This window comes from Neoarius graeffei, chromosome 6 (assembly GCF_027579695.1).
Source record: "Neoarius graeffei isolate fNeoGra1 chromosome 6, fNeoGra1.pri, whole genome shotgun sequence".
NCBI classification, from domain to species: domain Eukaryota; kingdom Metazoa; phylum Chordata; class Actinopteri; order Siluriformes; family Ariidae; genus Neoarius; species Neoarius graeffei.
The window spans coordinates 22,268,438-22,282,480 of NC_083574.1; the positions used below are offsets into that span (position 1 = coordinate 22,268,438).

At 40.9% G+C, this 14,043-nt stretch overlaps 1 protein-coding gene across 7 annotated transcripts in view; it reads left to right on the plus strand.

The window, feature by feature from the left end:
* The window catches only part of kifc3 (kinesin family member C3), a 111,409-nt gene that overhangs the window by 85,573 nt on the left and 11,793 nt on the right, over positions 1 to 14,043 (plus strand). For all 7 annotated transcript variants that reach the window (XM_060923426.1, XM_060923422.1, XM_060923425.1 and 4 more), the window contains 4 exons: positions 5,854 to 6,015; positions 9,120 to 9,267; positions 9,460 to 9,590; positions 13,364 to 13,475. In XM_060923426.1, coding sequence (XP_060779409.1) covers positions 5,854 to 6,015; positions 9,120 to 9,267; positions 9,460 to 9,590; positions 13,364 to 13,475 — 553 coding nt within the window. The remainder of the gene's footprint in view (positions 1 to 5,853; positions 6,016 to 9,119; positions 9,268 to 9,459; positions 9,591 to 13,363; positions 13,476 to 14,043) is intronic.

Consider the following 14,043-nt stretch of genomic DNA (forward strand, 5'->3'; position numbering starts at 1 on the left):
AGCGCAGACGTCTTCTCTGGGCCAAGGCTCATTTAAAATGGACTGTGGCAAAGTGGAAAACTGTTCTGTGGTCAGACGAATCAAAATTTGAAGTTCTTTATGGAAATCAGGGACGCCGTGTCATTCGGGCTAAAGAGGAGAAGGACGACCCAAGTTGTTATCAGTGCTCAGTTCAGAAGCCTGCATCTCTGATGGTATGGAGTTGCATTAGTGTGTGTGTGGCATGGGCAGCTTACACATCTGGAAAGACACCATCAATGCTGAAAGGTATATCCAGGTTCTAGAGCAACATATGCTCCCATCCAGATGACGTCTCTTTCAGGGAAGACCTTGCATTTTCCAACATGACAATGCCAAACCACATACTGCATCAATTACAGCATCATGGCTGCATAGAAGAAGGGTCTGGGTACTGAACTGGCCAGCCTGCAGTCCAGATCTTTCACCCATAGAAAACATTTGGCGCATCATAAAACGGAAGATATGACAAAAAAGACCTAAGACAGTTGAGCAACTAGAATCCTACATTAGACAAGAATGGGTTAACATTCCTATCCCTAAACTTGAGCAACTTGTCTCCTCAGTCCCCAGACGTTTACAGACTGTTGTAAAGAGAAAAGGGGATGTCTCACAGTGGTAAACATGGCCTTGTCCCAACTTTTTTGAGATGTGTTGTTGTCATGAAATTTAAAATCACCTAATTTTTCTCTTTAAATGATGCATTTTCTCAGTTTAAACATTTGATATGTCATCTATGTTCTATTCTGAATAAAATATGGAATTTTGAAACTTCCACATCATTGCATTCCATTTTTATTTACAATTTGTACTTTGTCCCAACTTTTTTGGAATCGGGGTTGTAAAAAAAAAAAAGTGAAATACTATCCATAATATCCGAATGGATGAAAATATCTTATCAACCGATGACAAGAAAATGAAAGGAAATACAAATTAAGTTAATAATTTAAAAAAGTTTGCAAGTGCTTCTGGGTAGCCATGTACGCATTCCCGCCGGTTCCGCTGACAGACGGTTATCCGCCATTGGTAGACTAGGCTGTGATGGGAAAAGGTGGGAAAAGGCTTTGCTAATTATGACGAGTACGACAAAATTACTGTCGTGGCTTAAATCCGCGAATGGGAGCGTGGATCAGGAGAGAGGGAGAACTGAAGAGGACATGCGTGAGCCGAGCGCGGATGCTAACGACAGTGGCAAAACCAGCCCCAGAACTGCTAGCAAACGGCAGAAACCAGTAAGGAGGAAGTATGATGAAAAATACATAAAACTGGGATTCATTTGGAGCGGGACAGAGGAGCTGCCCAGGCCGCAGTGTGTTGTATGCGGCGACATTCTGAGCAATGAGTCCATGAAACCATCGCATCTCAAACGGCATCTTACAACCAAATACACAGCACTAAAGGACAAACCAATGGATTTTTTTTTTTTACGAAAACGTGATGAACTGAAGCAGTCCAAGTCCACCATTCTGTCCTATGGTACACCCGTAGCCAAAGCACAGGAAGCTTCATATCGTGTCAGCCTCCTGATCGCCAGAGCCGGTAAGCCGCACACAATTGGGGAACTGCTGTGTTTACCATTAGCCAAAGAGATGACATGTATCATGTGTGGAGAGAAAGCTGCCAGAGAGTTAAACTTGGTGCCGCTTTCAAATGACACCGTGTCAAGGAGAATAAATGACATGGCTGACGATGTTAAAAAGACACTGATTGAGCGCTTTAAGAACAGTAGATATTTTGCCATACAGCTTGATTTATTTTAGTACAATGTTTTTTTTTCACTTTTATGTGCAATTAATTTTATTTGATTCATTATTTAAGGACAGTGTTTTATTTTCCTATATTTAAACAGTGTTACTGTTCAAAGTACTGTGCGTAATGTTACAGTGGCCAACAATATTAAATATACTTGTTAAATAAAACCTCCGCCTTGTTTTTAATGAATACTTAGACCTACTACGCTACTGTATTTTACTGTTGGTCATTATGGTGGTACTTGGAGAGCCAAGTATTTTCTGAGGTGGTATTTGGTGAAAAAAGTTTGAGAACCACTGACCTAGTTCATTAAATACACAGAATAGGACCCTGAATTATTTTATTTATTTATTTATTTATTTATTTTTATCAGTTCATGTTTCACCAGTATCTATTACCATAAGCTCTCACAAAGAAAATGAATCTGGTGCTGCAACCACCATCTGGTCATTTGGCATGGACCTACCCATCTACTTAATGCACTTTTTAGAATCTACTCTCATTGAAAATTTTATTAGGAATGCCTGTACACCTATTGTTTCATTTAATTATCTAATCAGCCAATCATGTGGCAGCAGTTCAATGTGTAAAATGCGGGACAGCAGCTTCGAGTTAATGTTCACATTAACCATCTGAATGGGGAGAAAAACGTGATCTTGGTGATTTTACCCAATTTACCCATCTTCTAATGGCTACTTTCAGCATGACAATGCAACATGTCACATACGTAGCAAGTCATTTCAAATTGGTTTCATGAACATGACAATGAGTTCAGTGTTCTTCAGTGGCCTTTCCAGTCACGGGTCTGAATCCAGTAGAACAACTTTGGGATGGTAGAACAGGAGATTCGCAGCATGAAAGTGCACCTGAAAAATCTGGAGGAACTGTATGATGAAATAATCTCAACATGGACCAGAATTTCAAAGAAATGTTTCTAAGGTCTTATGAAATCCATGCCACAAAGAATTGAGGCTGTTTTGAAAGCAAAGGCCCAACCCAGTATTAGTATAGTGTTCCTAATAAAGTGCTCTGAGTGGAGATGATCCCTTACTTCGTCACCAGTGCAGTTTGCTGAGCTTTTTTTAAGCCAGGGATTTAAGGGAGAGCTGTTTGAAACATGTTGCTCCTTTTATTTATAAATAAATAAATGACATACATAGCAAGTATCCAGTATAAAATCGACTTTACCGTGTTACTTCAGTCAGTGAATTTCCATCAGAGAGTAAGGGTTCCATCACCTCTGAGCCATCCTCTGGAAACAATACTTCTGTTGTGTTGTGGTTTGCTTCCCTTGGACTGTTTTGCTGTGTTCACACTTATACCGGTACGAAAGTGGTATAACTGTATCGATACAAAGTACAGGGCCGCTGACAGCTTTGGCTGGGCCCGGGACAAAATGCTCTGAATGGGCCCCCCCAACATTAAACACATTTAACATTCACTTTTATTATGATTACACTAATTGAATTTGATTTTTTTTGAGGGGGAACAAAATGTAACGGAATAATTACTTCTCATCTCATTTATCTCTAGCCGCTTTATCCTGTTCTACAGGGTCGCAGGCAAGCTGGAGCCTATCCCAGCTGACTACGGGCGAAAGGCAGGGTACACCCTGGACAAGTCGCCAGGTCATCACAGGGCTGACACATAGACACAGACAACCATTCACACTCACATTCACACCTACGGTCAATTTAGAGTCACCAGTTAACCTAACCTGCATGTCTTTGGACTGTGGGGGAAACCGGAGCACCCGGAGGAAACCCACGTGGACACGGGGAGAACATGCAAACTCCGCACAGAAAGGCCCTCGCCGGCCACGGGGCTCGAACCCGGACCTTCTTGCTGTGAGGCGACAGCGCTAACCACTACATCACCGTGCCGCCCGGAATAATTACTTTCCCTGGTAATTAGTTACTTTTATGACAAAGTAACTCCGTTACTAACTCAGTTACTTTTTGGGAAAAGTAACTATAACTAATTACTTTTTGAAAGTAACGTGCCCAACACTGGTCTTACCTGGCTCAGCTGCCCCACTGCCTTTGCTAGTACCTGCTGCATCATCCGAATCTTTTTTTAAAATATTTATGCAGTGAGCCCCTGAGTCTCTTGGTTTCTTCTTCTCTTTTCTCTTTTCTTTTCTTTTCTTTTCTGTGCTCCTGACTTGTGCATGTTGGCAAATGGCACGCACGCTGATTGTTGAAGCGCTATGATCGAACGATGTCGTTTTTTTCCCCTTAATCAAAGAGTCAGACCAAACCATTTTTGCATTAGGGGTGGTAGGGGGTTCTTGATGCCTTTTTCAAAGACAATAAAGGCAAAAGATCTAGAAATCATTTATTGAATGCAAATATAGCACATTTCTCCCCCAAATCAACACATTTTGAAATGAAATAAAATAATCGCAACTTCATGAGAGCCTATTCCTGGGCCCGGGACAACATACCCGTTTGTCCCCCCCGTCGGCGGGCCTGCAAAGTATACCGGTACAGTGTAGTGCATCTGTCCACACTAGCGAGAAATGTTTGCGGTTTTCTTTCACGGTAGTTGAAATGCGTGTGCGCGAAATGTTTCCGTGGTTACCGAGTAACTTCCTTCCGAGAATATGGCGGATGAAACAACGCGTGTGTGTGTGTGCGCTTTTTGTTGTCAATGTAGAGTCTGTATTTCTGGTGGTCATTTATTCAGTCGAATTGTATAAAACGCGCGAGGCAGTTGAGAAAGAAACAAAGAAAACGAATCTCCCTTTTTCCCCCCTCCCTTTCTCCCTCTTTCCTTCTCTTCCCCTCCCTTTCTCTCCCTCCCTCCCTCCCTCCCTCCCTCCTCTCCCTTTCTCCCCCTCCCTCCCTCCCTCCCTCCCTCCCTCCCTCCTCTCCCTTTCTCCCCCCTTTCTTTGCTCCATGTAGCTCCACGGTCGTTTCGTTTTCGCATGAGCATTATATTTGTATCGATACAGAACAGCTTCATCTGTCCACACTACAGCGAAGCGCTACTGTACCGGTACGAAACCCATACATTTGTGGGTTTCGTACCGATACAGTTATACCGCTACAGTACCGGTATAGTTGCTAGTGTGGACAGGTGTTGCAGTACGAAAGTAGTTTCATATCAGTACAAAATCCCTAGTGTGGACAGGGTATTTGTTACTAGTGCAGTTTTTTAACCATAAAAAGCCTGACAAATGATAAACATGTTCAAAATACTCTCATATGTGTAAACCTTTCACTGGCTCTAGTTTATGTTAAAAAAAAAAAACCGTTAAAGTCCTAAATTTAATATTAAAATTTGATTTTTATTATGATTTTTTTTTCCCAGATAATTTTACTCTATGTAGTTTCAGGAGGAGGGTGTTTGTTTTTGCCTCCCTCCATACTTGTATTTCCCTCCTGTTTATGGGCAGTTAAATTTTGTCAAAGCACTATCAAAATACTGCATGTCTGTTGTGTTTAATTTTCTTATTGAATTTCATTAGTTCATTAATAAAGTATTAAATAAACAGTAATCTCAGTTTTACAAGCTAGTAAAACCAGGTCACAGTGAATACGCCAGCTTAAAGAGATGAGGTTATTTTTTTTTTAAGATGCCGTTTAAAGTTGCAATGGATTCACATTGCCACTTTCCCTTTACATCAAGCAATGATTCTAATATGTCAGCTCACTTCAGTCACCAGCTCTGAAACTATACCTTTTTGACACGTACAGATTAATTTAAAAAATATTATAACTGTCACAAATAAAACAAGTTTGTTTGTTTTTTGTTCAGCATACCCACCTATTGCTTTTTTTTTTCCTACCCCAAAATGCATTTTGATCTAAATGTGATTTAGCAAATGATTAATGGGCAAAAACCCTCTTTATGAAATGTAATAAATTGCAATGTATTCTGCAGTCTACAGATAGATAGCACCTACAGTGTCAAATTTGATGCACGCAATTTTGCAACAGGTTCTTGTGGATCCTCTTTGAAAATACAAGGAAATTAGTGCTATTAAAATGTTGCATATCAAATTTGATGCAAACAGCATTTTAATTTGCATGCATGCTCGTGCTCTCTCTCTCTCTCTCTCTCTCATACATGAGCAAGGCAGCAGAGGCCGAGTCGTCTCGCTGGAAACAGGCCTTGATGGATGCTCAGACAAGCAATGAGGCTCTCCAGGAGCAGCTGGGGGTCCAGCAACAGCTCCTCCGAGAGCTCAAGCAGAAGCTGCATGACAGCCAGAGAACCAGCAGTGAGCTCCGCCAGCAGGTACACACACACAGGCACACTCCACATGACACATCTTATGCTGCTGATGAATCCATTAAGTAACTTGATGTGAATACCAGAACACTCTCAAAGAAATAGGATGTGCTCTGGTTGTCGCTCCTGATTGTGGTGGCGTATGAGAGTGGTGAGGTTCACATTCATGATCCTTTCTGGAGTCTCTTTGAATTTCTTTTTTTGAAAAATGGGTTGTTTCCCTGGTCTCTTCCTATATTGAAGTGAGATTTTGTATGCTGGTTTATTAGGGCTCAACTGATGGTGCTATGTGGCCAAAAGTTTGTGAACACATCTTTATTGCTGATATGATATAACCTCCACTCTTCTGGGAAGGCTTTCCACTATGGCCACTAGGGGTTGTGCAGGGTTTTCTTTGTTGGGTTTTTTGTTTGTTTGTTTGTTTGTTTGTTTGTTTTTTACTCTCATTCAGTCACAAGATCTTTAATGAGGTCAGGCACTGATGTTGGGTAAGGAGACCTGATGCATAGTCAGCTTTCCAATTCATCCCAAATGTGTTCACCGTGGTTCAGATCAGGGCTTTATACAGACCACTTGAGTTCTTCCACTCAAACCACACCACTAGCATACCACGTCTTCATGGGGCTCACTTTGTTCACAGGTACATTGTCATACTGAGATACTTAGGCCCCTTAGTTTTAATTCAGGAAAATTGTAATGCTACAGTATACAAGGACAATTTAGACAATTGTGTGCTTCAAACCTATGTGGCAACAGTTTGGGGTAGGCCCACATATGGGTGGGATGGTCAGGTGTTCACATACCTTTGGTCATATAGTGTATTGGTTGGTCCACCGGTTGTGATATATCAAGATTTTATAGATTGGTGGAAAACGTACCAAAAAAACCCGAAAGAAAACTGCATTATCAAACACCCACTGAATTTTTGTGAATGTAAGTTTACTTGTAAGGTTCAGTTACTCTCTCAGATGACTGACACCTGAGATTCAAGCTCTTGATGATAGCAGACAGCTGCCAGTTGTGAGAGTTATCTCTTTTAAGTGACGACATAAGAACTTGATATCGTCTTGACTTTACCTAAACTGATATCAGAATTTGAGCTTGGTCCATGTAATATATGGGTTTTCTTGAATGTGCTCTCGCATGATCTCTCACTCTACCTTTTCATCTGACTTTCTTGGTCTGTCATTCTCTCTCATGCTGTCCTTCCTTCCGCCTGCCCTTCCTTCCTTCCTTCCTTCCTTCCTTCCTTCCACCCGCAAGCTGGATTCAGTAAGGGCTCAGCTCTGCAGTCTGTTCTCTGATGCTCCTGGCAACATGGAAACCACACTCAGGCTGTACAAGGTCAGCTAGATTTCCCTGACCAGGGTCAGCAGTTGAAAAATATGACCAGTGTTGACATCCAATGTAGTGATGATCCTTTCTACCTAAGTAATAATGGATTAATCACAATAATAGTTTGACAGATATTAATGAGTACTTCATATTGAATATAATGCATCACTGTTGGTCCAGTATTGGTTTAAAATACAATACAATGGATATTTCACAGGACACTTTCCAGTCTTTTCAGACTTCCAGTCTGATTTATTGTTTTACATTGCTTAGATAAGGGTGATTGTCACCTAATGATTTTCTCTGTAAAGTAAAATGGGAACAGTGTATTATTAATTCATATCCCCAAATCTTTGTTGGCAGATATCGCCCATTGTTGACCCTTGACCTCAGAAATTTGTACACAGTTACTCAGTGTGATTTAGAGACATGCCCTGTGTCTGAAATCGCTCACTCATTCACTACTCCCTATATAGAGAATTACTATATAGAGGACTATATAGTGAGCTCATTGGTAAAATGAAAAAAAAAATGCTTTCGGACACTAGTCCGTCGCATTGGTATTTACGTCATTACTGTCGCACAATTAAAACTTGCCATATCAGCTGGCTAGTGGGTTTTCAATACTTATAATAATAAAAATAATAAATAAATAAAAATAATAGATACATGCATGTATTTTTGTGATAAATATATATTATACTGAGCATATTTCCCACATTAATCAGTACAAAGTACCTGCATCTTTCAGGGTTTTTTTTAATCAAGGCTGAATACTTTCTTCTTTGCCTCTGCCTTTTATTAAATCAAATTTGAGACTTTTAATTTGATTTATTTCAGCCCAACCGCAACGCATAATGAGATATATATTGCTTGGTTAGTGACCATCGGTTGTACACTACTTTTTGTGATGCATTGTGGGATACTTTGAGTGCACTATATGGGGTGTAATAATCCTCATCATTTCGGACAGCACTACAAAATGGGGTCCTCACTATATATTGCCCTATATAGTGAGTAGGGAGCAATTTCAGACACAGGGATGGTCTCACCCATCATCCTCCTGTGTATCCTGGTGGACCCCAGAGCCTCCAGCTGTCTGTCCCTGGCCCACATTAAGCCTCGGTCACAACCGGCCGTACGTGCTCCTACGGCCGGTCTACGTGCAAAAAACGCAAGAAACGCACGGAGGGCGCGCGTCTGACGTGCTGATTTTCAAGCCGTAGACTGGCCACAGACCGGCCGCAGAGGTTCTTTGTCATGTCAAACAAACTCTACGGGCGCTTACATTTTTTTTTCAGGTTGCAAGACAAACTTACGGCCAACGTGCGTCTTTCTCCATGAACAAAAAAAAAAATGCAGCGATTTGGGAAATGCCAAAAATTGCACGGCCAAAAAATCGTACGTCCGGTTGTGACCTAGGCTTTAGACCACAGTATCTGACTTCCCTTTCTTTATACTGAGTGGAGTGTTGTGGATGAATGTGACAAATGTTTCCAAATAGTGTGACACATATTCCACTAATCCAGAAAGTAGGCTATATGTCTGATTTGAGGTGTTCAGCAAATGCACAACCCGCATTTCTGGGTTGCCCTAAACAATTACAGCATGTGCATTAATGCTGCGTTGACTCTGTTAGGTCTTGATGAATTTGGGGTTTTAATTAAGGTGTTCCCCTTTTCACTATAAGAAAACAATCAATTCAGCAAACATTTATTCATCCATCTGATCATTACTACTTTTATTCACAATGTGTTTTTGTGTGTTTCTATCAGATCCTGGCATATGAGGGTGAGATGGAGCGAAATCGAAGCCAGCTAGAGGCTGAGATTCAGAATCTTGAGGTGGAGAAGAACAGGGTCATCGAGGAGGCGTTCATCAGAGCTGAGAGCGAAATGAAAGCTGTGCACGAAAACCTTGCAGGTGTGTGTATTCCACCAGTTTGTCTTGATGTAAGCATGTCAAGTTTATTTGTATAGCGCTTTTAACAATAAACGTTGTCGCAAAGCAGCTTTACAGAATTTGAACGACTTAAAACATGAGCTAATTTTATCCCTAATCTATCCCCAATGGGCAAGCCTGTTAGCATGTATCTAATCCTATTTTTCCATACAGGTGTAAGGATGAATTTGCTGACTCTGCAGCCTGCTCTGAGGACGCTTACCTGTGACTACAACTGTCTGAAGAGGCAGGTCGTGGACTTTCCCTACATGCTGCAGAATGCTATTGCTGAGGCTAAGCAGGAGGTGAGAATTCCACGTACACGCACTGTGTGGTATCAATACATACATTTATGGTCATGTGACCTACAATTGATCAAGGACAACTTGCACAGCCACAAAATATACAAGTGCAGATAAAGCGTTGAGCAATCAGTCTGCATTAAAATGAGGTGTATGTACAGTAGTATGCATGACCCTTTTGTATTTTTCTATGCATACTTCCTGAAGACACTCCCATCTCTTATTTGTACAGAGGTATCATTTTTCATACAAATCAATCATCATTACTACAGATGTTCTCTGGTAAGATTACATAAGATACATCCAGGAATCTTATTCCATTGAAATAATACACAAGTTTATCAAATCTAATTTCTTTTCTGTAAATGCAGTGCTATGAAAAAGTATCTCCCCCCCCCCCCCCCCAGTGTAATGTACGTAAGATAAAGACGATGTAAGTAAACACAAAATACAGTTTTTAAATGATCACTCCATTTGTTAAAAGTAACGGGTGAATCAAAACCTGTATAACCCATGTGAAAAAGTAATTGCCCCCTTAAACCTAATAGCTCTTTGGGCCACCTTTGGTGGCAACAATTGCAATTAAACATTTGCGATAACTTGCAGTGAGTCTTTTACGTTGCTGTGGAGGAATTTTTGCCCACTCTTCACAGAATTGTTTCAATTCAGCCACATTTGTAGGGTTTTTGAGCATGAACTGCCCATTTAAGGTCTTGCCACAGCATCTCGATTGGATTCAAGTCAGGACTTTGACTAGGCCATCCCAGAACCTTAATTTTATTTCTTTTCAGCCATTCAGAGGTGGACTTCCTTGTGTGCTTTGGCTCACTGTCCTGCTGCATAACCCAGCTGCACTTGAGCTTTAGGTCACAAACTGATGGGTGAACATTCTCCTTCAGGATTTTCTGATAGAGAGCAGAATTCATGGTTCCATCAATTATGGCAAGTTGTCCAGGTCCTCTAGCAAAAAAGCAGCCCCAGACCATCACACCACTGTGTTTGACTGTTGGCATGATGTTCTTATTTGGGAATGTTGTGTTAGCCTGATGCCAGATGTACCAAGACCAATGTCTTTCAAAAAATTGTATTTTTGATGTCTCGGTCCACAGAATATTATCCCAAAAGTCTTGGGGGTCATCAAGATGTTTTTTTTTTTCCTTGCAAATGTGAGACAAGCTTTTGTGTTCTTTTTGGCCAGCAGCGGTTTGCACCTTGCACCTCCCACGGATGCCATTTTTGCCCAGTGACTTCCTTATTGTAGAGTCATGAACACTGACCTTAACTGAGACAAGTGAGGCCTGCAGTTCTTTAGATATTTGTCGGTTCTTTTGTGACCACCTGGATCAGTCATCGAAGCGCTCTTGGTTGAATTTTGGAAGGCTGGCCACTCCTGGGAAGGTTCGCCACTGTTCCAAGGTTTTTTTCCCATTTGTAGAACTGTGGTTCACTGGAATCCCAGAGCCTTGGCAATAGCTTTTGTAACCCTTTCCAGACAGAGATTTCAATTATTTTGTTGCGCATCTGTTCTTGAAACTCTTTACTTCGTGGCATCTTTTTAAGATGCACATTCACATTTGCCAGTCTGGTTCTATTTGTGTGATATTTAGACTGAACAGGCCTGGTAGTAATCATGCTTGGGTGTGGCTAGTGAAATTGAACCCAGTTATCAATTAAATTTGGTTACTTGTTTGATTGGTTGATGTTAATTGGTTGAGAGGGCAATTACTTTTTCACATAGGGCCAGGTAGGTTTGGGTAACTTTTTTTTTTCCATGAATAAATGAAATCATCATTTGAAAACTGCATTTTGTGTTTATTTGAGCTATCTTTGTCTAATATTAAAATTAGTTTGATGACGTGTGGCATACAAAAATAGAAGAAATCAGGAAGGGGGCAAAATACTTTTTCACAGCACTGTACATGTCTTTTACATACTTTCATCAAATGACATTGTTAAGCTACTTAAACTTTTTTTTATTAATTAATTTTTTAGTTCAGTAGCCAGGATAGTCCATATTTTAAATTTTAAGCTCAAAGTGGAACTTTATCGATCCCACAAGATTAAGAATAACAGAAAGAAAGAAAGAAAGAAAGAAAGAAAGAAAGAAAGAAAGCACAACTTTATTCATCACACACTTGTGAAATTTCCTCTCTGCATTTAACCCATCTGAAGCAGTGAAAAAACACACGCACGCACACGTGATCAATGAGCGCGCACACATACCCAGAGCAGTGGGCAGCCATGCTAACAGCGCCCGGGGAGCAGTTGGGAGTTAGGTGCCTCGCTCAAGGGCACCTCAGCCCAAGGCTGTCCTATATTAACCTAACCACATGTCTTTGGACTGTGGGGGAAACCGGAGCACCTGGAGGAAACCCATGCAGACACAGAGAACATGCAAACTCCACACAGAAAGGCCCTCGCCGGCCGCTGGGTTCGAACCCAGAACCTTCTTGCTGTGAGACGACCGTGCTAAAGCAGAATAAGACACTAAATGTGAAAGTTATCTATAACATTTTATATCAAAACAGTAAGGAAGGAAAAATAATTTTTTAAAAAGGAGCAATAAGAAGAGGTATGCAAAAATTGGCAGTGTGTAAAATACCTTATGTACAGCAGTAGTTTGTAATGTTAGAATACTCAAATGAATTAACCTGTCACACAGAGGAGAGCTGTTTTACAGGGTCATAGCAAAGGGTAGGTATGATTTCCTGAGATGATCTTTATGATGGGGAGCTGAACAAGTCTGTTGGAGAATGAGCGTCACTGTCTTTGCAGTGCGTCATTAAAAGGGTGGAAGGGATTGTCTATGATGCAGGGCAGTTTAAGTGACTGCTTGTCCCTCATTGACTCAAACATGCTTTATAGTTTGAGTTTATTGATCCTGTTGGCATCTCTGGCACTGATGCTGCTTCCCCCAGCAGACTACAGCACTGTAGATGGTACTTGCCATCACAGACTAGTAGATGAGTTCCAACATCTTGTTGGATACATTGTAGGAGCTGCGGTTCCTCAGAAAATAGTTTGTTCATTCACTTCTTGTACATAGTGTCAGAGATGGTCCTGCAGTCCAGTCTGTTGTTCAAGTGGGCACCCAAGTACTTGTAGTGCTCAACAATTCCAGCCTCCTCACCCATGATATTTATGGGATTAGTCACAGTTCTCGTCCTTCAAAAATCGACCACCATCTCCTTGGTCTTGTTCATATGTAGGAGCAGATGATTCCTGTTGCACCATTCCATAAAGTTATCAGCCAGTTCTCTGTACTCCATCTCCTGCCCATCTCTAATACACCCAGTCACCGCAGAGGCATCAGAGAACTTCTGCAGATCGCATGATTCAGAGTTATACTGGAAATCTGACATGTACAGAGTGAACAGGAATGGAGACTGTACGGTCCTCTGTGGTACAATCATGTTACTAACCACCATATCAGACAGTGAGCTCCCCAGCCGTACAACCTGGGACCTATCTGACAGATGGTCAGAAATCCAGGAGACAGTAGACACACACAGACACCCATCCTGGGCAGCTTCTCACTTAGAAGTTGTTGGATGGTAGTAAGGTGGGAAAAATAAAACATGATTCTCAGTGTCACCACTACTGTCCAGGTGACGGTTAGCATGCTGCAGTAGGTAGATGACAGCATCTACCTACCTTGTGTTCTTTGTATAAAAAGAACACAAGGCTGATAACCAAAATTGAAGGTCTAGAGCAGGGTTCTATCCCCTATATGCACTCATGAATATGTGTGTGTGTGTGTGTGTGTGTGTGTTTAGATATGCCACATGATTGCAGAGGTGAGTAACACTAACCAGGAGCTGCTACGCAAATACAAGAGGGAGATGAACCTGAGGAAGAAGTGTCACAATGAACTGGTTCGCCTCAAAGGTACAAACTGTACTTTGTAGTATACGTTAAGAAATTTTCTTTATGAATTGTACAGTAGGGTTTCCTTTTGACAATATATCAAAAATATGCTATCAAAACGTGCTTATGTTTGTAGTGCATAATTACAAGCAAAAAATATTAAACTTGATGAGATGAGGTAAAATTATATGCTTGTATTGTTTATAACAACCATAATGGGAAGCAGAGACCACCACATCCTAGCCAAATGCAAATGTTAAGATTGTTGAGAGATGTGCAGTGATGTAGGTAAAATATTGTCTATAGGAGTCTGCATGATGAAATTGAAGTTGAATGTTATTTTAGTTTTATACCACAGTGCTGTTGAACTGAATTTTCAAACAGATTGAAATAGAAAAGTTTTTTGTGAGGTGCTTATTTAGCATTTTTGCAAGGAGTCTCCAATGTCAGCACTTTGTAGCAACATGGGGAAAGACAGAGGGCTTTACACTTTCTTGGTTACATGACGAGCTGCATGTTTTGTCTTAACATGGAGAGAGAAAATATAAGAGACTAGTAATGGAACTACTGTTTCTGTTTACAGGAAGTT